Source organism: Genypterus blacodes, unplaced genomic scaffold (assembly GCF_046128005.1).
Source record: "Genypterus blacodes isolate CSIRO-AG114 ecotype Tasmania unplaced genomic scaffold, CSIRO-AGI_Gbla_v1 ptg000156l_1, whole genome shotgun sequence".
NCBI lineage: Eukaryota > Metazoa > Chordata > Actinopteri > Ophidiiformes > Ophidiidae > Genypterus > Genypterus blacodes.
Window position 1 is genome coordinate 10,695,650 of NW_027466957.1, and position 22,935 is coordinate 10,718,584.

Consider the following 22,935-nt stretch of genomic DNA (forward strand, 5'->3'; position numbering starts at 1 on the left):
ACGGAACCGCGGCGACTCTCCTTTGCATCCTCCCGGCTTTGATTTGGATACATTTGTGCGCAGACGCGGGACCATTGGAGGAGACGTCTCATCGCTCCGGACACTTGTTGCTCGTCTCTGTTATGTGAAACCTCTCTTCTCTCTTTTTTGGGAGCCATTCACTTCTCAGCGGAGAGTCCCCGACGCGCACATGGCAGCGGCGAAGACGCGCTCCACACACTCCTGACTGACAGCCGCGCCGGATAATGAGGCCTGATGAACCTACGTCACGTCAAACTTCACATGTTAAAAATCGGCACACTTCCTTCTGAAATCTGAAATTAACGCGGAGCCATTGAAAACGCACAGAGACATGTTGGGTTTGAACAAGATCCAGAGCCTCCGGGAAGCTCGGATCCGGAGCTGCGGTTCGCCGGGAGTCAGACACTCTCCCCGGGCTTCGTCGTGCCAAAGTCCCGGTACCAGCTCGCGGATTTACTGCGCGTGTGTGCTGCTGCTGCTGCTGGTGACGCCGCGGGTGGACTCGTCATGGTGGTGAGTTCACGGCGCACCTACAGGCCTTTACCTGAACGCATCACACAATTAAGGAAAGTATCAGAAAACATGCTGCAAGGTTGTAAATAAATAACCGAATTTCTTGTTTTTATTTTATTAATATTATTATGGCGGAATTTAGACACTGTGGAATACAGAGACGTCGTCGATTTGTAAAGATGCCCTCCTCATAATTGATCGTTTGAATCATTTTTAGGCGGATGTGGCGGCTTTCGTTTCTTCTTCTGCGGTTCCCAACGAATTTAACTCGAATTTAAATTCAGGTAATTTCGCTCGTTTTCCACGAAGAAGTCAGGCGAGGCCATTATATGAGGTTTTGGTGTTTGAGTTTATTTATTATCACGGACATTTAAGCTTTCTACAGTGCGTCTCTCATCCGCAGAATTGGTGGAAACGTTTCATTTTACTTATTTAATTCGCGCATTTTTGTTTGCTTGGAATCATTCAAACGTGAAGCTAAAGTTTATGAATATGTGTTTTATATTTATTGTCACGGATGGGTGTTATTATTTATGGGGTAATTATCGCGGACAGAAACTTCAAATGTGGTTTCTTGTCATTTCGTTTAGGCTCATCGACTCTTAAAACGGGGAAAATAGAAATAACATAATATTTTAATGAATAGGTGAAAATAACTGAACTGACCAGTTTGAAGCCCGTGTAAGGTTTTGTGTCTTTATGTCAGTTGTTGGCCTGCCACACTGAGCAATAATAATACAGCGATAAATATAATTTATGTCTTCGCTGTTGGCTGAGCTGTTCAACTCAGCTGGAGCTTGAATGCGGCGAGGCAGAGCAGTCATTAATAAACCAGGTACCACACACACACACACACACTTCTGCAAAATACCCCCAAAAGCAGCCATCTAGAGCATAGGTGAGGGGTGAAAAAATATCTGCGTAATAGCATATGTGAAAATGTCCGTGTGTGAGTGTGTTTATAGGAGAAGTGTCTGCCTGTGGGCGGGTGGAGGGGTGTTTGTGTGTGTGTGTGGAGGGGGGTGATGGAATGCCTAATAGTTTGTGTAGATTAAAAGCAGTTATGGGGAGTAGTGGGGAGGGTGTGTGTGTGTGTGAGGGCTTTGGCTGGGCATTATTGGCTTTGAAGGGAATCCAGTGTGTCTGTTCACGAGATGACAAATCGACAGGAGATATTAAGTGTTTATCAGCCCCCCCTACCCAGCCCCCCCCTCTCTGAGAGTCCCTGTGAGCCTTTTTGAGGAATGTGCCAAGAAAAAAAAGGGGACATAAAACAATACAAACAGAGAAATTGTTGTTTCATGATGAATTCAGTCCCGCTTGTGTTCATGTACCTGCGCCAGGTTTGGATTTTGGCTTCTGTTTGTTATGGCCGCGTTCCCCTTTTTCAACTATTTAGTGTACAAGCTCAGGCACCTGATCCATGTCTGTCCTGGAGCTAATTTGTCAGCAGATCCCCAGAGCCTTACATGCTGATAATGCCAAAGAAATGATATGGGAGATTATTTATCTACCAGATTCCTTGGACTGCTCGTTGTAAAGGATCCAACCTCTCCGCCTCTGAGACGTGTTTGAGGAGAAACGAGAGGACAAGAAGGGGTTTGTAGTTTGTACAGAAGCAGCCCACTGTCCCCATTTGTCTCCCTCTTGTCTTCCCGGCTGATCGGCGGTGCGGTCGCAGGGCTTTGCTGCGTGTTGTTTCAGACCTGTGGAGAATGATTTACTGACCTATAAAAGCCACAGAGAGCGAAACAAAATTACGTGTGAATTGCTGCCCTGGCTCTTTCCTTTGATGAGCACTCTTGTTCGTATTCCTCCCCTCTAATCCCTCTCTGGGGAGTGTGGAGCCTCCAGTCTCCATCCTATCGCCCGGCCTCGTAAAAGAAACCCAAACGACCACACAGCCTCACGCTCCCTGACCTCCGCTCAGCCTCTCAGCCACCAAGCGGCAAGTGGTCTCACACGAAAACACACACATGTAGTTTGATAGCATCGTGTTAAAGTCTGTTTTATTAGGATGAGGAGCACCACAGGGAACTGCGAAGAAGACGAGCACGAGAGAAGCCAGCGAGTAAACGGGCTCTTAGTGTGGCAGGGTTATTGGAGGGTCCCCGGACCTCGACGACATGATTTCAAGTCAAACAAGGCTTGTCGGGAAACATTTAAGCACACACACACACACAGACACACACACACACACACACACACACACACAGGTCTGGTGGGGAGAGGTTAAGTGCTTATTTATTTGAAGAGCAGAGTAAATGGTTTGCACTCCCCTCCTGCTCGCAAAGCTAAACTGTTAAGTGTAGTGAACTCTGACTCAGAGGACTGTTACTACAACTCTCCGTCACCCGTGTGTGTGTGTGTGTGCGTGTGTGTGTGTGTGTGTGTGTGTGTGTGTGTGTGTGTGTGTGTGTGTGTGTGTGTGTGTCTGCATGTGTCAAAACCAAGGCCTGTCATAGGGGGAGGTCTATGAAAACCAGTCAACCGCACAGCCATTAATAATTGAAGTGCTGCATATGGGCCTTTTCTGCCGTGTGTGTCAGGTACATCGGGGCTCTGGGGGCGCGTGTGATCTGTGACAACATCCCCGGCCTGGTGAACAAGCAGAGGCAGCTGTGTCAACGCCACCCCGACATCATGCAGGCCATCGGCGAGGGCACCAAAGAGTGGATCCGAGAGTGCCAGCACCAGTTCAGACACCACCGCTGGAACTGCAGCACCCTGGACCGAGACCATACAGTGTTTGGAAGAGTGCTGCTGCGGAGTAAGTCCCTGTGTGTGTGTGTGAGTGTGTCTCAAGCCTTCTCTCCTTCACTTTCACCACTGTCCCTTCCTTATCTCTCCCCTCTCCTTCTCCCCTTGCTCTGTTCTTTCTCCCGTCTTCCCTCCTCGTACTGGCGTATGCCGGAGCCCCGTGTTTATAGTCACTAATGGACCGTTGTAATGCCTTACGCCTCGTCAATAAACACGTGGGCTCGTCCTCATTTTGTTTTTCCACTCCTGTCAGACTTCCCCGCTTTGTAACAGATTCATACATATACAGCTACGTGCACACGCATGTACACAAACGCGCCTCCCCTCCGTGTTTGCAGCCCAGTGTGTGCGTACATAACTCCTCCTTATAAAGCGTTTTATGGCTGCAGAGAGTAGAAGACACACACAAGATAAATTGGTCAAATGATGATAAAAATGGTCGCTGTATCTTCCACGTTAGTTCACCTGCAGCAATCAATGTTGCATGCAAGGTAACCAGCCAAACATGTGCTCCTACATGCAACATCTGTAGGCTAGAAGGTTTAAATCACAGCAGGTAACGGTCGCCTGTCTGGACCCAGATAGCAGAAAATCAGGTGTTTGTTTGTTCTAACTCGGCGTCTGACGTCACTGACTCGCCTAGAGTTGTTATTGTCCCTCACTCAGCCACGCCAAGCATGCAAGGGGCCAACCATGCATGAAAAAAAGTAGCAGATATGAAGATAGTGTGTGCGTGTGCGTGTGCGTGTGTGTGTGTGTGTGTGTGTGTGTGTGTGTGGTGCAGAGGAATAAACAGTAATGTAGATGTAAATATTTAGAGAGATATTCGCACTGTCAGACAAACATCACATGTTGAATGATGACCAGGAACCCCATCCCCCACCTCCTCCTTCCCCCCCCCCTCACACACACACACACACACACACACCCTCTCAGCACCCCCCCGACTCCCCACCCAAAGAGATGAAACTGGACATTCCAGTGGATGCAGAACAAGCGGGTTAGGTCCCACAAACTCTTCGGTTCACATTTGCAGAGTTCATTTGTGCTTTTTAGATCCGTGACCTCCAACACTTTGACAGTTTTGGCATTTTGAAGACTTTTCTACTTTGCACTCGTCACTGCACAAGAAGACGTGTCAAGTTTGCTCCTATGTTGCGAGCGAGTAGCTTCGACTCTGCTGCCATTCTTTACGTAGCAGCAGAATAAATCCATAAATAAATCCTATTAAATGCAATGTTATGTAATCAATATAATCATTCGACCATTTTCTCCAGTTTGGTCAAAATGGACACAATGACAATAAAAGATGAAGACAAACTGAGTTGCACAGAAAGTGAGCAGCTCAAACTCGGAGGACCTGAATGCATGATGTGCAAACCATAAGGTGCATAATGTAGAGGAGACATGACCACCAGTGTGTGTTTGTGAATCAGAATTCCTCTCATGGCCGAGCTCTCTGCCGAGGCGTTCACGCTCCACACGGCACCGCTCTGTGACTAAAGCCTATGTCCAATCCTCTATGACTCTTTGGCCACACAACAGATGAGTCATCGTCCAAAGGAACTGAAGAAGAGAACAGATGAGCACAGAGATGGTAGATAATGCTGTCATGACATCATCCTGCCACTGATTAATGGGGTATCACTGTGTCTGTATTCAAACAATTTATGTGAGCGGAGGAGAGCCCCGCAGAGAGGATTACTTCCATGATAATATTTAAACAGAGCTGTCCTATACGCCACACCAGGCCTGATATGCTCCCGTCAGCTGCACCGTCACGTCCTCGGGGCTCACACCCAGCAGGGCAACATATGTGTGTGTGTTTGTGTGTGTGTGTGTGTGTGTGTGCGTGTGCGTGTGCGTGTGCGTGTGCGTGTGCGTGTGCGTGTGCGCGCACCGTTCAAATCAAATCTTTGTGTGTTTGAGAATTGATTGGGAGATGTGCCAACGTCTACCTCGGCCTTAACACTCCTTCTCTCTCGCTCTCTCTCAGGCAGTCGCGAAGCAGCGTTCGTCTACGCCATCTCCTCCGCGGGGGTGGTGTACGCGCTCACCCGCGCCTGCAGCCAGGGGGAGCTCAAGACATGCAACTGCGACCCCCAAAAGCGCGGGCGGGACAGCGACGAGCGAGGGGAGTACGACTGGGGCGGCTGCAGCGATAACATCAACTACGGCATCAAGTTCGCCAAAGCCTTCATCGACGCCAAGGAGAGGACGGTCCGAGACGCTCGGGCGCTCATGAACCTACACAACAACCGCTGCGGGAGGACAGTAAGTGTGTGTTTTACAATTTCCCAAGTCGAATGGAAAAGGAAGTTGTGTGTGGCGGCTGAAATAACGCAGCAGCATCTCTGTGTTCAGGCAGTGAAGCGCTTCATGAAGCTGGAGTGTAAGTGTCACGGCGTGAGCGGCTCGTGCACACTGAGGACGTGCTGGAGGGCCATGTCAGACTTCAGGAAGACCGGAGACTACCTGAGGAGGAAATACAACGGGGCCATCGAGGTGACCATGGATCAGGACGGAACAGGCTTCGCCGTAGCCAACAAGGCGTTCAGGAAGGCCACCAAGAACGACCTGGTCTACTTCGAGAACTCGCCCGATTACTGCCTGCAAGACAGAGCGGCAGGTAAGAGAGACCAAGGCAGACCGGAATGAGGAGAGGGGCAAGTTCTCATGGATGTTGATGGATTGGCCCGACTGTGTTATGTGTGTGTTGTGTGTATGTTCACGCATGACTAGTGTGTTTATGTGTGTGTGTGGTGTTGCGGTAGATAACACAGCAGGCGTCCTGTGTGATGTCTGTGGAAGCTAATATCTCTGTACCCTGGGGACACAGGGCTGCTGCTGCTGCTGTGACCACCTGACCTCTGTCAGTCTCTTGTCAACACACCGAACACACACACACACACACACACACACACACACACACACACACACACACACACACACACACACACACACACACACACACACACACACACACACACAAAGAGAAGGTGGCCAAACATTTTTGACAAACCTTCACGCAGCGCTCCACATAGATTATGACGGCTGTTGATTGGACTGTTGCAGGACGACGTGGTGTGATGCAGTTTGCTTCGCCTCTATAAAAGTCAGAAAGTCAGAATGTGAACCTGCGTCCTCTCCTCGCTCCCTTTGTCCGCCTCACTCTTTGTCCATCCCCCCCCCCCTTCACCTTCCCAGTGGAATCCACAGCCTTGGGACACAAGCATCTAATTTAAAAAAAAAAAATCACTTCTTTCTGTCTGTCACAGTCTCTCTCTCTCTCTCTCTCTCTCTCTCTCTCTCTCTCTCTCTCTCTCTCTCTCTCTCTCTCTCTCTCTCTGTCTGTCTGAACTAAGCGTAGCTGGAGGGCAGAGTGGGCCTCCGAGTGTGAGAGCCTGTCTGTCTGTCACGCTCCACTGTCCATTTAACCCTCACACACTCACACACACATAGAGCGGCTTCAAAGGGAGCAGTGGCTTGGGAAAGGCAGTGTAACTATAGGACGCTCTACCAACACCGCATAGTTGTGTGTGTGGGTCTGTTGTTCTACGGACAGCTTGTTGTGATAGGTAGCAGTTCAGACGGGGAGCTTCTCCCACCAAACACCAGCGCTAATCTCTGTGGGGATGACATTCACACAAGACACACACACACACACACATGACGCATTAGGTAATAGATTGGCTCATTCACTCGCCACTGGTGACAACAATGTCTTGAGCAGGTTTGACTCAAAGTATTGGACAGATTTGTAAATAAGGGTGTAAAGCACAGCCATTGAGCGAATTGGGCAAGATATGGACATAAATAGCTTGTTATGTCTGTTTTTCTTGCTATGAGCACAGCAACTATTGCAGCTGAATCTGTATGAATTCTGAATCTATTTTCATTAATATTCCAAAAATGTACTATTATATAGAACGCAACCAAAATGCTGCTTTTTGTCATTTACTAACCGATGATTCATCTGCTTGTCTGCGTTTAGGTTCCCTGGGCACAGCCGGGCGAGTCTGCAACAAGACGTCACGCGGCACCGACGGCTGCGAGGTCATGTGCTGCGGGCGAGGCTACGACACCACTCGGGTGAAGAGAATCACCAAGTGCGAGTGCAAGTTCAAATGGTGCTGCGCCGTGGAGTGCAAAGACTGCGAGGAGGCCGTGGACATACACACGTGCAAAGCCCCCAAGCGAGCCGACTGGTTGGACCAGACCTGAGGACGCGTCCCTCGCCCCCCCACCCTGTGACGGCACCCCATCCCCCTCGCCCTTTGCAGGACATCCTGTGGAATGTGGCATTCTGGGAAAGTCCAAAAGCTGTTCCGTGTCTCCGCCCTCCTCTTCCCCATATTTCGGTTTCCTCATTGCATGGCTTCTCAACCCGTCTCTGTGAAAGCACTAGAGTTCACTACCCATCAATATGAATACATAGCCATTAGCCCCCGTTTGTGCACGGCCCTGTGACTGGACAGTGGATCGCATGGTGGTCAGTGAAAACCAGCCGACACTCGAGTCAAATTTTGGGATTTGAGCAAAGAGGTTTTTCTAGCATGTGGTTCTGGGTTGAAAATGGTTTGCTGCTTTCATGATGCTTTAAAGACACATTTCTACATTAACTGAGCCTTCAAACTTATCCAGTATTATTACAACAACAACATATACTCACATAGTTCTCGTGTTTTTTTGTTTGTTTGTTTGGGAAATACCTATCTACCAAAAAACGCTTGGTTGGACAGTTAGGAAGTGGCTTGACAAGTGCACTTTGAGAAGTGGACAGTGGACGTCAGGGCGTAGGCCCCTGATGACAGGGAGACGGACACCGGATGAACAAATGGACGGATAGATGGACGTATACGCCAATGGGAATGCTGAATGCAACTGTACAAAAGAGAGAGCTTGTGTAAAGTGATTTATTTAATTGTAAAATGTTTTATTTTTCATCTGTGGATGAGACTGCACTACGTTTAGCCGACATGAGGAGAGAGAAGAACGCTCCTGTTACTCTGTGTTTGCTAGTTTTCAGACGTCAAGAAGAAGAAGAAGATGTGGATGGTCACTCGCGCGTCCATCCTGATCGCACACAAACGCTACATCAAACAGATTTTGCATCTCTGCTCTCCAGCTTGCTTGTATAACAATGTGTATATGGCCTCATTATTATAAAAACAGATGTTCTTATGAAATATATGGCGCATTAGTATGACACTGGAATCTTTGTTTTTTTTTTCCTCCATCGGACAGACAAACATATAGAAGCTGGGTGTGTGAGAGAGAAACACACATACACACACACACACACACACACACACACACACACACACACACACACACACACACACACACACACACACACACACACACACACACACACACACACACACACACACACACACACACACACACACACACACGGAGCAGAACTAATCAGCGTGACCGAACAGGGTGTTGAGAAAGTTCCGTTGTTCTGCTATCATAACCTGCTGTGTTATTCCCATCACACACACACACACACACACTCTTTGGGGGAAAAGTATGTGAAATTGTTCTCAGCGTCCTTACGAAAATGGAGAAATATTTAGTTTGAAGTAAAGTCCTGAGTTTCAAATGTGGGATAGAATGCTTTTCATCCAAAACAGTAAACCTTTTAATTGTCAATTTTGTAAAGAAATAATGAAAATGATACAATCTATCAATCATTGCATTTAAAAGTCCAAAATTGCAGAAACAAAGAATTCCAAGTAGAAAACACAGTTGGTACTTTCTCTGTAAACCAAAGTATATAAAGTCTCCCTCTCTCTCTCACTCACACTCACACACACACACACACACACACACACACACACACACACACACACACACACACACACACACACACACACACACACACACACCATAACTGCTCCTCACCAGTAGTAATAATGCAATCTATGTCACAGTAACAAAGGCTGATTCTGTGTGGATTGGGGTGGGGTCTGTTATGTGAAGGGGAGTAAAGTGTTTGATTAAAGGTCCGGCCTGAGCCCCCAGCCCCTCCTGGCCCCATCCCTCCCCTCCTATGTGGAATTCCAGGTGGGTCCCGGCCTGATGACTAGATGGCTGTAATTACCCCGGCCTGTTGATAGCTGGTGATTGGACATGGTGGTGCCACAGAGGAGCTAGTGTGGGCTCCTGCTGGGACCACATTTAATCAAAGACTTCTTGGCCGGGTTATCAAAGGGAATACTTTCCAGCAATCTTCTCTGCTTCAGCCCCCTTTGCTCCCCAGCCTCTCGGTTATATTAGGGCCAAGTCCAGACTCCTGATAACGTGAATTCAAAAGGCTATCATGCAACAAGAACAAAATGAAGGCAAAGAATGCACCGAGCAAACGCTGGAGCTGACTGCTTCTTTATTTTTAGGGACTTCAGTAAGGTTATAACACCACATGCTGTGATGGTAGCTGTGTCTCTGGGTGATAAGATCATCTCTCCTTGCTCAGGCACAGAGCAGGACGCCTGATCGGACAGACCAGTTCCCCGACACAGGAAATACAAGGACAAGGAAATAGCTCAGTACAGGAAACTGAAAATGTGAAAATTTCCAACCTAACCTGTTATGAGTTTGCTCCAAGTTTAAGGTGTAACCTCACCCCAGAGCAGTTTAAGTGTTTAATTAGTCAGCAAAGGACGATCATCTGTAGCCCTTAACATTGTAGGAGGTCTTTTAATAGCTGCAGGAGGCCCATATCCCCAGATAAGATAAGCCTTATTGTCCCTCGGGTAATATTATCGAGCCATCCTAGTCATTGAGTTTTAGTGCCAGTGTACTGTGGCAGAGTCTATCTGCGTCCTGGATGCCAGGCTGAGAGCATTCCTTTTGCACAATATCACAGGCAAACCATTAGTCTTTGCCATTGGCAGGCGCTGCCCTGGGCCCCGGAGAGGGAGACGGTCCTGGGGTACGGATATGAAGCGACAGAGAAGGTTGAATCCCACAGTAAGGTCCAAGTAGGGCCGAGGTAAAGCGTGTAATCCATCTGAGCGCTCTTACAGTGGAAAACATTAAAGTGGTACACAGACATTTCTGTTATTCTCTACTGTGTCACCCTGTTTTGCACTTGTGATATATATTCTCTCTCTCTCTCTCTCTCTCTGCCTGTCTCTCTCTTCTTCTTTGTGAGTTCTGGCAGCCAAATGACAACATCCCTGAGGATACAAGAATGCGGTAGACACGCACCGGACAGACCGGAGAGTGTGTCCTGAGTGATCGAGGGGAAGAGGAGAGGTGTGAGATCGTCGGGAAGGTAGCACAAGGAGACGAGCGGATGGTTCCAGGGGGGAGAGGGAGGGGTGTAGGGTTACTCAGAGACCCGGCGGGCATGTTTATCACCAGATCTTAATCTGAGCCCAAAGAGCGGTGTTCCCCACACTTCATCATCATTAACCGCCCCACCTGCCACATCCCGTTGACCGCCTCCCTCAGCCTCCTGCCTGCTCCTCACCTCCATATAAACACAGGCTCCGGTGGGAATCTAGCTGACATTCCCCGCCATCGGTCCTCCTGATGGCCCCTAACGTTCACCTGAGGGTGGTCTGGGTGTCGGGGTGGGGGGCACCCATGCGATCTGTTGCGTACACATATGCACATGTACACACCTGCAGGGTAGGACCCCCCCCCACACACACACACACACACACCCCTGGTCCCCCCAGAGCTCACCCATCACCTGTCTGCTATAACCTCCAGCATGTTAGCCAAGCTTTATAATCTGTCATTCACTGCTCACACTGCCCTGACCAGAATGTGCACACAAACATAGGTGTGTGTGTATGTGTGTGTGTGTCGTGGGATATGTTTACCCCTCAGGGCCAGTAGAACCTGGGTCATTCCTTTTTTCAGGTGAGGAGTACGATGAGGGAGGTCAGGGGTCATAACATTTAGGAGTATCGACGGAACACCTTCATCAGTATGGATGACCACCTCTGGGTCCATCTCCTGCTGCTGGCTTAAGACCTGGACATCCAAGAGAGTCAACTCTTCATCTCATATTCTCTCTCTTTCTCTGGCAGGGTTCGGCAATGGCTATTTACTGGAAAGCTCAGACTGACCATCCAGAGAGAAAGATTAACTATCAAAGCTCAGAGTCCCACTGTAGGTAGGGTTCTATTTGCTTGGTTATGAGCTCGGCTATGAGAGGCGCAGACTGAGCAGCAGCAGCTTGAGCCCATGATCGCACGATTCCATTCATGTTTCTCACTACTATCATTTGGTATCGCAAATAATAGAATGCTGACCCGAGGACATTTTGATGTATTTTAATGGGGAATGACTAAAAAGAAACCTGTGAAAAATTGATTTCTGTATATTGATGGTTTCTGTACCTGAATGAATGAAGAAGTTACAAGCATTTTGAGTGACAGCTAAAGCTCAAATTATTTGAAGCCACTATTTGTTTATAAACAACACATGCAGCAAATTAAGCAGAGCCACAGATCTGAGTCAGTCTGAAGGCAGAAAATGCCTCAAAGTCACATGTGGAATAACTCGCTCTCATGCAAAAGATGTAACTCATATCGTTCCTTTATGCCTTCTTTTTACTCATTTTCTTTCTCTTTTACCTGTCCTGTCATTCTTCTTTTTCTTTCTCTTTTTTCTCATTACTGTTGTTCCTTTTCTTTCTCTCTTTTGTCAGATTTTCTCAGTCTTTCTCTCTTTTTTCCCCCATCCAGAGTCACATCGCCCGGTCACGACTCATTGGACGGACAGCTCAAATCCTCTGAAGCCGCCGTTTGTTTATAAACCTACCTAGTTACCTAGTGTCGTCGTGCACATGACAAATGCTGCACCCGTGCAAATCGCTGCAAAGTTCCTGCTGATCATTGCTGGACATTGTATTCTTGCTCAAGTGGATCTGACCCGACGCAGCAATTTGTCATAAGTGATGTAACTCAGTCAACACGTATAGAATGTCTACGTCTAGCTGAACGTTAGATAGCAGAAGATCCACTGGCAGGTTGTGCTTGCTGACAGCTTCACTGCAGAAAAGGTTAAAGGACAGAAAACATGGGTGCTGAGCTCCAGGGGTCGCAGAGTTACTCCGGTCGCAGTGAATTCTTCACCGTACAAGGTGTGGGCTGCGATGTGACAAGGTTTGTATATGCGTGTGACAGTGTGAGTGTGTTTATCTCCATCTCCGTGTGGGAATTTACAGACACACCTCACGAGGCACAAACAACGGTGACCTGGACAAATAGTCGAAATTCCACCAACATACCAGGGAATCTGGGGGTTTGCGTTGATAATACACACACAGGCGCTCACACACAGACACAGACACAGACACAGACACTGGGGGGGACGGGGGAGACGGAGGTGTGGGAAACCCAGGAGATACAGGGTCAGGGTCAAATTGTGCAGGCCTCACAGAGATACCGGTGAGTGATACCAGCTGACACACACTGATGCTGACACTAACAGTGATACCACGGCTACCTGAGTGACACTGATAGATAGAGCCCAGCCATCCCAGCGTGCACAGGCTGTCACAAGTGAACTCAGCTCATCCCTGTGACTTTAAATCCATGTACCAGGATGTATTCTTGGACTCGTCGCCTTGTGAGCGCCAAGTGTGTGAGAGGCGACAGCGTCTTTTAGAGCATGAAGCTGTAATCAAACGTGTTCACAACTGTGTTTGTTGTTGCTCAGCCAGCGCAGAGTGGATGTGTTAACCTCACCTCCCTGACAGTTTCCTCACCTTTAGAAATACAAAACGTACCGCAAAAACACACACAAATTCACTTGTACACGGTAGAACCAACCAAATGTACGATGTGTCACGGAACCCCGGAATATGTGTTATTTCTACACAAACTAGCTTGAGCTTTAACTCAGTTTATATGGCCACACACTATCCCCGACTGAGCTTCATCACGGAGCAGAGACGACACAGTACAGTAGCCTCAGTCGCTCAGTAAACAGTGGTAAACAGAGCAGGCGCTCGGCCTGAAACAGAGGAATACTGCGTGCAAAACATTTACACAGAGCTGCCAGGGGAACAATATCATTTCAGTTTTACAATAAAGAGCTGCCGTGACAAAAGCAATAGAGGGGAGCTCATCTGTCCCTGCTTCTGCTTCAGGGTGGCCTGTTTGTGCTTCAGCCCCCCACACGTGCTGAAGGGGGGGGATGATTCAATCAAGTGTAATAGAGCTCTCAGAGAGGCTTAACCCAGCTTTGATTCAAACACTACAAGACGAGAATTCAGAGTTTCATCGACAACACGTTTCAGTTGTTGAGCACCTTCTCATCACCTGGAAAGGGTTTGAATCCCCATCGCGCCTTCACACCCAAGCAATATCACCTCAGATGTCCACACTAGATAGATATGACTGGAGCCAGGAGATGGGCGAGACTAAGAGACACAACAGACACATGTCCCACAGGCACTCAGCAGGACAGACAAGAGACAAAGACAAAAGCCCACAGAGACTCTCACACCACACAGCTGTCACATGACATGTCCACATACACCTATACAGAACCTCGTCCTTACATTGTTTCTCTCTGCATCATAAATACAAGGAAACATAGCTGCGGGATGATAGAGGAAAGTGTGGAAAGAAGGCTAAAATCCTAAACATCACATATGTGCATGACTACATGGCGTGTGTGCTTGTGTGCACGTGTGTGTACGTGCACCAGTGCATTGTGCGTGTTGACGGGGTGATTTTGTTCTCACTGTCACAGGACTACAAGGACGCTCACGTCCACTTCATTGGCTCGGGAGCTCTAGTCTCCGTCAAGTGTTTGAGCTGGGATAGTTTAGGCGAGAGTAAACAGAAGTCTAATGTGTTTATCAGACACTAAAGCGAACACCATCAGCTGTTTACCACACAGAGAGACCAACAGCGCAAAACAACAACAACAACAGCACGCTAACGTAATCTGACGGAGTTCAATGGTGTAAGGAGAGCGATGAGGGAGGCGTGCGTCTGAGAATATGGCCACCCTGCACATGAGCGTCCAGCTGCTGCGGTGCACTCTGTCACCCTATAGTTTGGAGGGAGGGAGGGTGGGTATAGCATGTACTCACATACATGTTTTTTTGACATGCTACAACTTTATTTGTGCTGGCGGTCAGACCATGAAGCGTCACCCAAATGCGATGTGACACACTTTGGATCCGCTCTGCACACGTCAAAATGTTCTGCTCTGTAAATATTTAGCCTTGCACTACTTCACTGTCAACATCATTTGTGCGTTTTTGGCCAAACGTATGTACGCATCACACGATGGATGGCGTCCTCCTTGCACAGAGAGGAGCGAGGGACGACAAAGGCAGCCAGTGTGAAAGATATCAGATTGGGATTTATTCAATTTTGAAATATTATAAATGACTTAGCAGATTTGGCACTGTAACTGAAAATGTGTAGCATCCTACATCAACATCTTCACCAATCCGCTTTGATGGAGTGGGCGCGCACGTGTGTGTGTGTGTGTGTGTGTGTGGTGTGTGAGGAGGGTAGAACAAGTGTGGCATCTTGCCATGTCTGGATCCAGGAGTGAGAGAGGGAGAAGGGACGGCAGGAGATAAGTCCACTTCAGAAAGCTCAATGAGACACTTCAGTGCAGGCGCGGCACTCACCCTGAGCGCTGTCTGTCTGCCTGTCTGTCTGCCTGTCACGACACACAACCAGGGAGGGAGACAGATTAACTTCAATAAGTGGACGATGTTACCGTGATGTGGCACTGGTGTAACATCGGCATACAGACAATGTAAGGTTGCTATGGAGGGCAAAGATACTAAACATGATTCTATATCTGTAACTGTGCCTGTGTGTGTGTGCCCGTGTCTGTGCCTGTGTGTATGTATGTGTGTGTGTGTGTGTGTGTGTGTGTGCCTGTGTGTGTGCCTGTGTGTGAGTGTGTGTGTGTGTGTGTGTGTGTGTGTGTGTGTGTGTGTGTGTGTGTGTGTGTGTGTGTGTGTGTGTGTGCGATTGTGCCCAGCAAGCACAATGACAGAGACAGATTGGGTGTCTGAGAGGAGCAGATAGCCTCACAGCCAACCTCCACTCACTCATTGAACGAGATAAAGAACAACTTTCACACACACACACGCGCACACACTCCTCCGCTGGCATCCAACCAATCAGGTTGAGAAATAACTGAACCCTTAACACGGACAAATAGGTGTGGATAAGCCTGCCTTAGGTCCGCAGAAAATTGCCGATTCATCACAAGTTTCAAACAAACAGATTAGAAGAAGACTGTTGTGGTATTCAAATGGACTTAAAGGATTTGTCGGTGTATACACTCTGCGCCGGTGTGTGTGTGTGTGTGAGCGTCAGGAGGGTTTGTGAGTGCGAGAGTGCGTGAGTGTGCCAAAACAGTGACAGGCCATTCTTCTACAAACAGGTTTTCAACAAGCTCTTATCTCTCCTCTGCTCCCTCCTCATCCTTTCCCTTGTTTCCTTCTCTCCTCTCCTCTCCTCTCCTCTCCTCTCCTCTCCCAAACGTCTTCATATCACAAATGGTCGCTCAATAAAGGCCACACTTTACTGTAGATGTGTGTGTGTGTGTGTGTGTGTGTGTGTGTGTGTGTGTGTGTGTGTGTGTGTGTGTGTCTGTGTGTGTGTGTGTGTGTGTGTGTGTGTGTGTGTGTGTGTGTGTGTGTGTGTGTGCGTGTGGGGCGGCTCAGGTTGCCATGACTATTAGAGCAGGGGGCTATTAGAGCGTCAGAAAGTGGGAGCATCCCCTCTCTTGCCTTGGTGATAAGATCAAGGCATTCCGACAGCCAGAGCGGTCATTACGCTGCTCTCCAGCCCATAATGTCCCTCCATTAAAACACCCGGTTGCCATGGAAATGCAGCTGCGGACGTTTAAGTCATTTCTTGGCCCTGCTGTCTCCCTGGGTCACTGACTCACACGCACACACGCATACAGGCACACACGCACGCACACACACGACTATAAAGACTTCCATGACATTTGATAAACTGTTACACATGCGCACTGCTATCAGGGTTTTGCACCCTGTTGCGCACACACACACACACACACACACACACACACACACACACACTGGTGTCTGGGTCTTGACCCTGGTGGGCTGCTGCAGGGTCACAGCCGTCAGGACAGCAAGATGACCCCTGAGTCACTGCCGGCGCTCCCAGACAGAGAGACGAGAGGTGACACAGACAGAGATGATGGTACGGGGAGAAAATCTGGAGTCTGGCTGAGTCACCATGCGATCTGAGACACAAACACAGATACACACACTCACACACACACACACAAACAGACGCATGCACAGCAATAACACTGATCAGAGTAAACAAACAGCTCTGGTTGTTCTGAAGATTTGCCATCAAACAAACCATGACCCTCATTTGAGTCATCAGTGAACACACACACACACACACATACACACACGCACGCGCACACGCACACCAGACCATGTGAACCTCACTTTCTAAAGACTCGTCCCTGCCCTCTAGTGGTGATCCTATGGAACTACTGAGCGTCTGAGCCAAAACATGCAACAAGTTCAGTCTGGCTGCAAGTGTTTGTCCTCCATATAATTCAAACATGATTCTAAACATGAATCTATGATGTCAGAGCGTGTGATGTGATTGGTTCATGTGACTAAACAATTCAATAAGGATATTATAGACAAACATTCATTCAATTTCCAATGTCAAATGTCAAATATATGGAAAACAAATGCTGCTATGCTATTATATATAAACAGTGTATATATAATAATAAACATATCGGAGTAATGCGGTATTTACATTTAGATATTTATCACAAAATGTATGAATCATTATCTATATTATCTTATCTTATATAGAGAGCACAAATCATCGGACCATTTCATTTCATATCTGCCCTGACACGTAGATCAGATCTTTTTTTTAGAATAACATTACTGCTGCTCAATTTTATAATACGGTAAGAGACTCTCATTGTTGAAGATTGGAAATGGAAGATTCATGTGTGACCGTGAGGGGAAAATGTGATGATGATGACGATGATGATGAGATGACAAATTGTTATATGGCAGGTACATTTGTTGCTGTGTGTTTCATTATTATTTTTTTACCTTTTTAGTTTACTTATGAAAGAAATTAAATACACTTATTACTGGATGGAATTTCACAACATCCTCTTAGGGGTCAGTGTGGAGGTGATTGAAGGAAAGGTGCTCGTTGTACTGAATGTGCATATACATCTATCCGAAAACGAGATAGTGTCGCCCCCTAGTGGCATAAACGTGGCAGGCGCAGATGTAAAACTGAAAGGGTTTTCTCTCCGTCGGTATTAGGCCGTGGTGTGAAGCCAAAAAGAGGCCTAGAAATGAGTTTTCATTCCACCACCTCAGAACTACTTGCTCTTTGTGGTTTTCTAATCTTAAATATGTCCTAAACCATGGGTAAAAAGTTCTCCGTGTGAATCCTACCCAGTTTTGAGAAATCAAAGACAGAAAATGAAGTTTTGAGGGAAAAAGGTCAAAATTTGGCCTTGGAGCACTTTTCACGCCCTCATGAAATTCTCATTTTTGGACTTACAAGCATGATTTTTTGGATTTCATCAGCCATTAGAACTTTCCGCAAATGTGCAAAGTATCAATACTTTTCATTGTTCTGTTGTAAAAATATGTTAAAGTGAAAATGGTACTTTCTGTGATTACAGCATTCATCACTAAGCACAAGTAATTCTTCAATTCTTATATTATGAAGAATTTAATGTCCATGCAGGTCTAATGTATATTTAGACAGACCTTAAAATGGCATTTACCAAATATATAATGTATCTATATACAATAATATAGGCCAAATCTAAAACCAATTTTAATGCTTCAAAGAAAACATTAAGGACATTCTAGTGAATTTCAAATACAACCTTTTATTTAACAGAAATGAATTAAGAATCGGCATCACATCTATGCCATCTGAGGTCTGCAGAGACACTTCATCAAGGGTAGCAACACAGTTCACACATTTGCAGGAGAATGAACAAGACACTTTTGCTTTTAGACAAGAGCATTTACCCTGAGAACATTTTCCAACTTTACAAGAACAACGAGACAAATGTAAAACCAAATCTGGAGCAGCAGCTAGAGTCATCCATTTCACAGACAATACTCCATCCAATAAGGCCCAGCCATGGCTCTCTGGTGAAGGAGCACAGATCTGTGGCTCAAGTGATCTCCGGTGAATAGCTGCTTGATAATTCACTCGTAAGCTGTGCTGATACAGGGCATCTTTTGTAGGAGGCAAGAGCTTCTCTGATGGCGTTGATACACAAAATAAGTTGTATCGGGCTTCATTGACACTTGATCCTTCCTGACCGTACAAATGACAAAGAAATCTTTCCAACTCAGAAAACTCTGTCAAATCAAAGCTCTGGCCTAGCTTAATGAAAGCATCACAGAAACAGTCTTTTTTGGTCAATAATTCAAATGCTTTCTTTTTACCCTTACCAAAGAAAGCGCTGACTGAGTCACAGCCTGTAAATACATAAAGCCCTATTAATGCTTCACTCATCTTCGCACCAAGAAAAGCAGCAACTCTTCCAATATCAATCAAGCGAGTGTGTTGTTGGGTACCAGTAAGAAAGAACAGCTTCAAGTCTTCTGGCAAGTACGATTTTAGTGAGATGGCGAGTACTGCTACATCTGTATCAGGACTGCTGATAATGATGGAGCTAAACGTCTCAGCAGCATCCTTCGCATGAAGTAACAGTCGGGTGTCTGCTTCTTCGTGGTCACATGAAGTCAACTCTGGTACAACAGACAAACAGACTTTACCACCCATAATTGTCAAGAGATGGCATTCCTTTCCATGAGTCACAAATATGGCAATGTCCTGTTTTAGTGAACTGAAATCAGCATCCTTCCATGCAGAGAAGAGGAATTCTACAAGGGCCTCTTTATTGTCACCATCTGAAAGGAATTTATTCCACTGTTTGGGAGTCTTCTGATCTTAACTGTAGATGCTTATCTTTTGGGTCCCCAAAGAACTACGACGTGATCGCTCAATGTTTTTTATACTTATTGCAGGGTACCTGTCAGTAACAAAGTCAACTCGTTTGCAGTTGTACTTAAAGGCAAGGCTTCTGAGAGTCTGAAGTATCCTATCCGCTACCTCGCCAAATGTGCTTGGAACAGAGGTAAGAGACTGCAAAACTGCCATACCATCAATCATAAGAGCGGCATCATTGGGCTCCCCATCAAATAGACAGTCACTGACTTTTTCTTCTATGACATTTAGGAGAGCTGCTTTGTTTGTCTTTGCGATTATAGTGCCATTATCAGCAGCAAGAGGGTATGAAACAGGCCCAAGGGAATAAGAGAGAATTTCCTTAAGATCTATCTTACAGTTTACAACTATAAGAAGCCTAGTTAACATCTTTGACAAAACGGGCAACCTTCTTGCATATTATGCAGACAGCAGGAAGTATATTGCTGGACTGTGGAATAGATGTAGACTTTGTTGCCAATTTGTTCTTCATTCCTGTTGTGGATCTCAACCTTTTGGGAGATGATGGCACAGTAGACGATGTACACTCGTGGTCAGATGCTCCACTGTCATCATCACAGGCAGTACATTTTGAAGCATTTTTCTCAGCACTTGTAATTCGTTTCGAGTCAATAAAACGTCTATAACAAGTAGGATGGAAGCCACGTTTGTTACTCTCGAGAAACAGTGACAGATCTGCAGGATTTGACGTGGAATCATATTCTTGGATGAACCTTTCATTGTGTTTACAAATGAACTCCGCTAGTACGCGTTCATTTCCGCCGATTTCTATCCATTTACGGGCGTAAACAACCAACTTACTCCAACGAACAGCTGTCAAAGGCTTTGTTGATTCATTTTCAATCGCTGACACGTGTATGGCACACTTGTAATCATCGTTGCTGGCGTGTTTTCTGTCAGGTTCTGCGGTACAGGGTTGCTCATCGGGCGCAGCCATTACTGTTTTGGTGAGGACTGAGCAAGAGCTCAAGGTAATCATGTGACCCAAACGACGCGGTCTTATTGGCCAGCTCAGGTGCGGCTTGATATGCGCGCAGGGTTACGTTGTTGTCTGGTTACGGATATAGTTCTGATTTTAAAGTACTCGTTACACTAATTGTGGAATAGTTCGAGTGGAGAACTTTTTGGTTATGAACTCAAACGGCATTAATGGGTTTTTTGCGACCATTATTGTGTAGTGCCTGAATTAGTGGAACGAACTTGCATCAGTGTGTGACTGCGCGCAGCTTTGGTCTGGGGGCGAGTTTGAAGTTTCATTTCAAACAGTCTTTCACTTCTGTCCAAAATTAAAACCGATATTATTATACCGCAGTGTGAGACAGGGACCAGGAGAAGTTCGGAGAAGCATCAAGGTAAAGGTTCATTATTTATCATCTTTGGGTTCTTGTCCAATGCTTGAGCCTGTTCTAACGGGTGCCGTGTGAGTGGGGAATTCCACCCCCAACCAATATGGCAAACTGATTTTGAAACTGGTTTTAAAAGGCGGTTTGCACATTTATGACTTGTTCATATCCTCCGTCGACTGATATTGTTATGAAACGAAATTACACTCAAACTTTCTAGACCATTTTACAAGTTTAAACAATTTAAAAAAATGTCAAAATTGTATGTTTTTCCATTCCTATCGCAACTATGACTTATAACTTAACTCACTAGGGCCATTGAGTGTTTACTGTGTAAAAACGTATACAATCTTTAAATGAATCAGAATTATGCAAAGAAACCAACTGCTTAAATCATCTTCCCGATATAGAATAATATTTACACCCAAGGACTACATTAAAGAATCAAAAATAAAATAAATAACCACAAGATAATAAAAAAACATCAAAAAGGCAAAAGAAAGATAGATAACAAAAGCACAGGATGTAATGGGATCTTCAAATAGCAAGTTGTAATAGATTTATAGGGTTGAAGATAGGCACATTCTCCACTGGGGGGGAGGGCACTCCATAGTCGAGCCCTGCTACCCACCACTGTGAACACACCATCTTGAGGCTTCTCATACTGAGGGTTTCAGGTAAGAATGAAATCTAAATCCCAAATATGTGTTGAAAACTTCTTAAATGTGTCTAGTACATAGAACGGGTGAAGGGGTGAACAATGACATAGGAAGAGCTAAGAGTTAGTAACCGTTCTAAGTGTATTCTGTGAGAAGTAATAAGAATGAGCAAGTAAGCAAATAAGGAGAGAGAGACAGAGGAATGGAGAAAAAGAGGCATGGATTTAATAATAATAATAATAATACATTTTATTTGTAGAGCACTTTTCATAGTTAAAAACAATACCAAAGTGCTACAGAGTACAGCAAAATTAAAACAGGTTTAAAAACAAGAGAACTATGACACAGGGTGTTAAAAAAAATGCTTGACTGACACAGAAAAGTAGTTTCGCTTGAATCTGGGTTCAGATCTTCGAAAGCCACAGCATTCCAGTAAGTGATAGTCAGAGTGAAACAAAATGAAGTCATCAGTGCATCCTCCTCCACACACATATGTGTTCGATATCGTCATTGCCACCACTCATTGCTGTTGATCTCACTGCAAACTAACAGTTGAAAGAATCAACTTTAGACATCTTGGTACTTTTACTATACTACTGTATTTACCAAGGTTTACTCCAGTTATACTTAAAGCGTGTTTGAATGATTGAGCTTAAGCAATCCTGAATGATTACATAATATATGGAACATGTATATTCACTCACGATCCTTTTCTGGTTCTGCTCCTGGTCCAACAGAACCAAAGGAAAGAAACCTGCCTGCAGTGGTAAAATAGCCAGGAAGCAATCCAGGTAGAAAGAAAAAATTGTTAGGGTCCGGTGTGAAGTTTCCTTCCTGTATATGTGTTGATTTACTCATTTAACCATATATGCTAGAGGCTTTCCATTATAAGCACATATACACTTTAGGCCTTTTTGTCTCCTTCCTCAATATTGTCATTACGACACGTGTCACTGCTTCCTCTCGGTTGGAAACAGAGGAGGAAGCGTGAAGATGCAGCATCCTGTCTCTTTCTCTGTCTGGCCTGGTTTCTTCAGCTGTATTGCATGTAGACTAAACAAAAGTACTCAAAAGGTCCCAATAGTGTACAACAGGAAAGTCCCAATAACGTCACACTAATGTCATGTAAACATAACATAAGTGTGTTGATTATATTGTGCATTGTTGTTTTAATGTTGCAGCGTTTATTTGGTACAGCGGTCTGATGAGTCATTGCTCTCTGGTTTCCAGAATGTCACGGAATCGCCTAATCACTGTGCGTCCTTTGAAGAATTATCCGCTGCCGTGGATAGACCTCAAAGAAGCAGATGGGTAAGTATCTTCATTCACACACACTTTCACTGAGCATGTTAAAGTAAGTGCAGCAGGACATTTTGGAGGCTACATCAGAGTGTCAGAGGTGATAAGAGAAGGAGGTCATATTCTCTAAAGGCTAGATTAGATGGACCTCATTTCAAGTTCACGCTTTCTTGCTTTGCCAAAACATTTGATGTACTGAAACACTTTTCATTCAACAACTTTCCATTAGAAACACTTAGGAAACATGTAGCTATTATCTTTTTTGTCTGGCTTCTCGTCTCCTCAGGGTTCTGGAGAATTGGCCGTAAAATC

The 22,935-nt window shown here is 45.9% G+C and overlaps 1 protein-coding gene across 1 annotated transcript; it reads left to right on the forward strand.

The window, feature by feature from the left end:
- On the forward strand, positions 1 to 8,487 carry LOC143013550 (protein Wnt-2b-A). Its single transcript, XM_076167228.1, has 5 exons — positions 1 to 534; positions 3,084 to 3,304; positions 5,291 to 5,568; positions 5,659 to 5,923; positions 7,289 to 8,487. The coding sequence occupies exons 1-5, from the start codon at positions 353 to 355 to the stop codon at positions 7,516 to 7,518; spliced, it is 1,176 nt and encodes a 391-aa protein (XP_076023343.1). The 5' UTR covers positions 1 to 352; the 3' UTR covers positions 7,519 to 8,487.
- Positions 8,488 to 22,935: the final 14,448 nt, after the last annotated feature.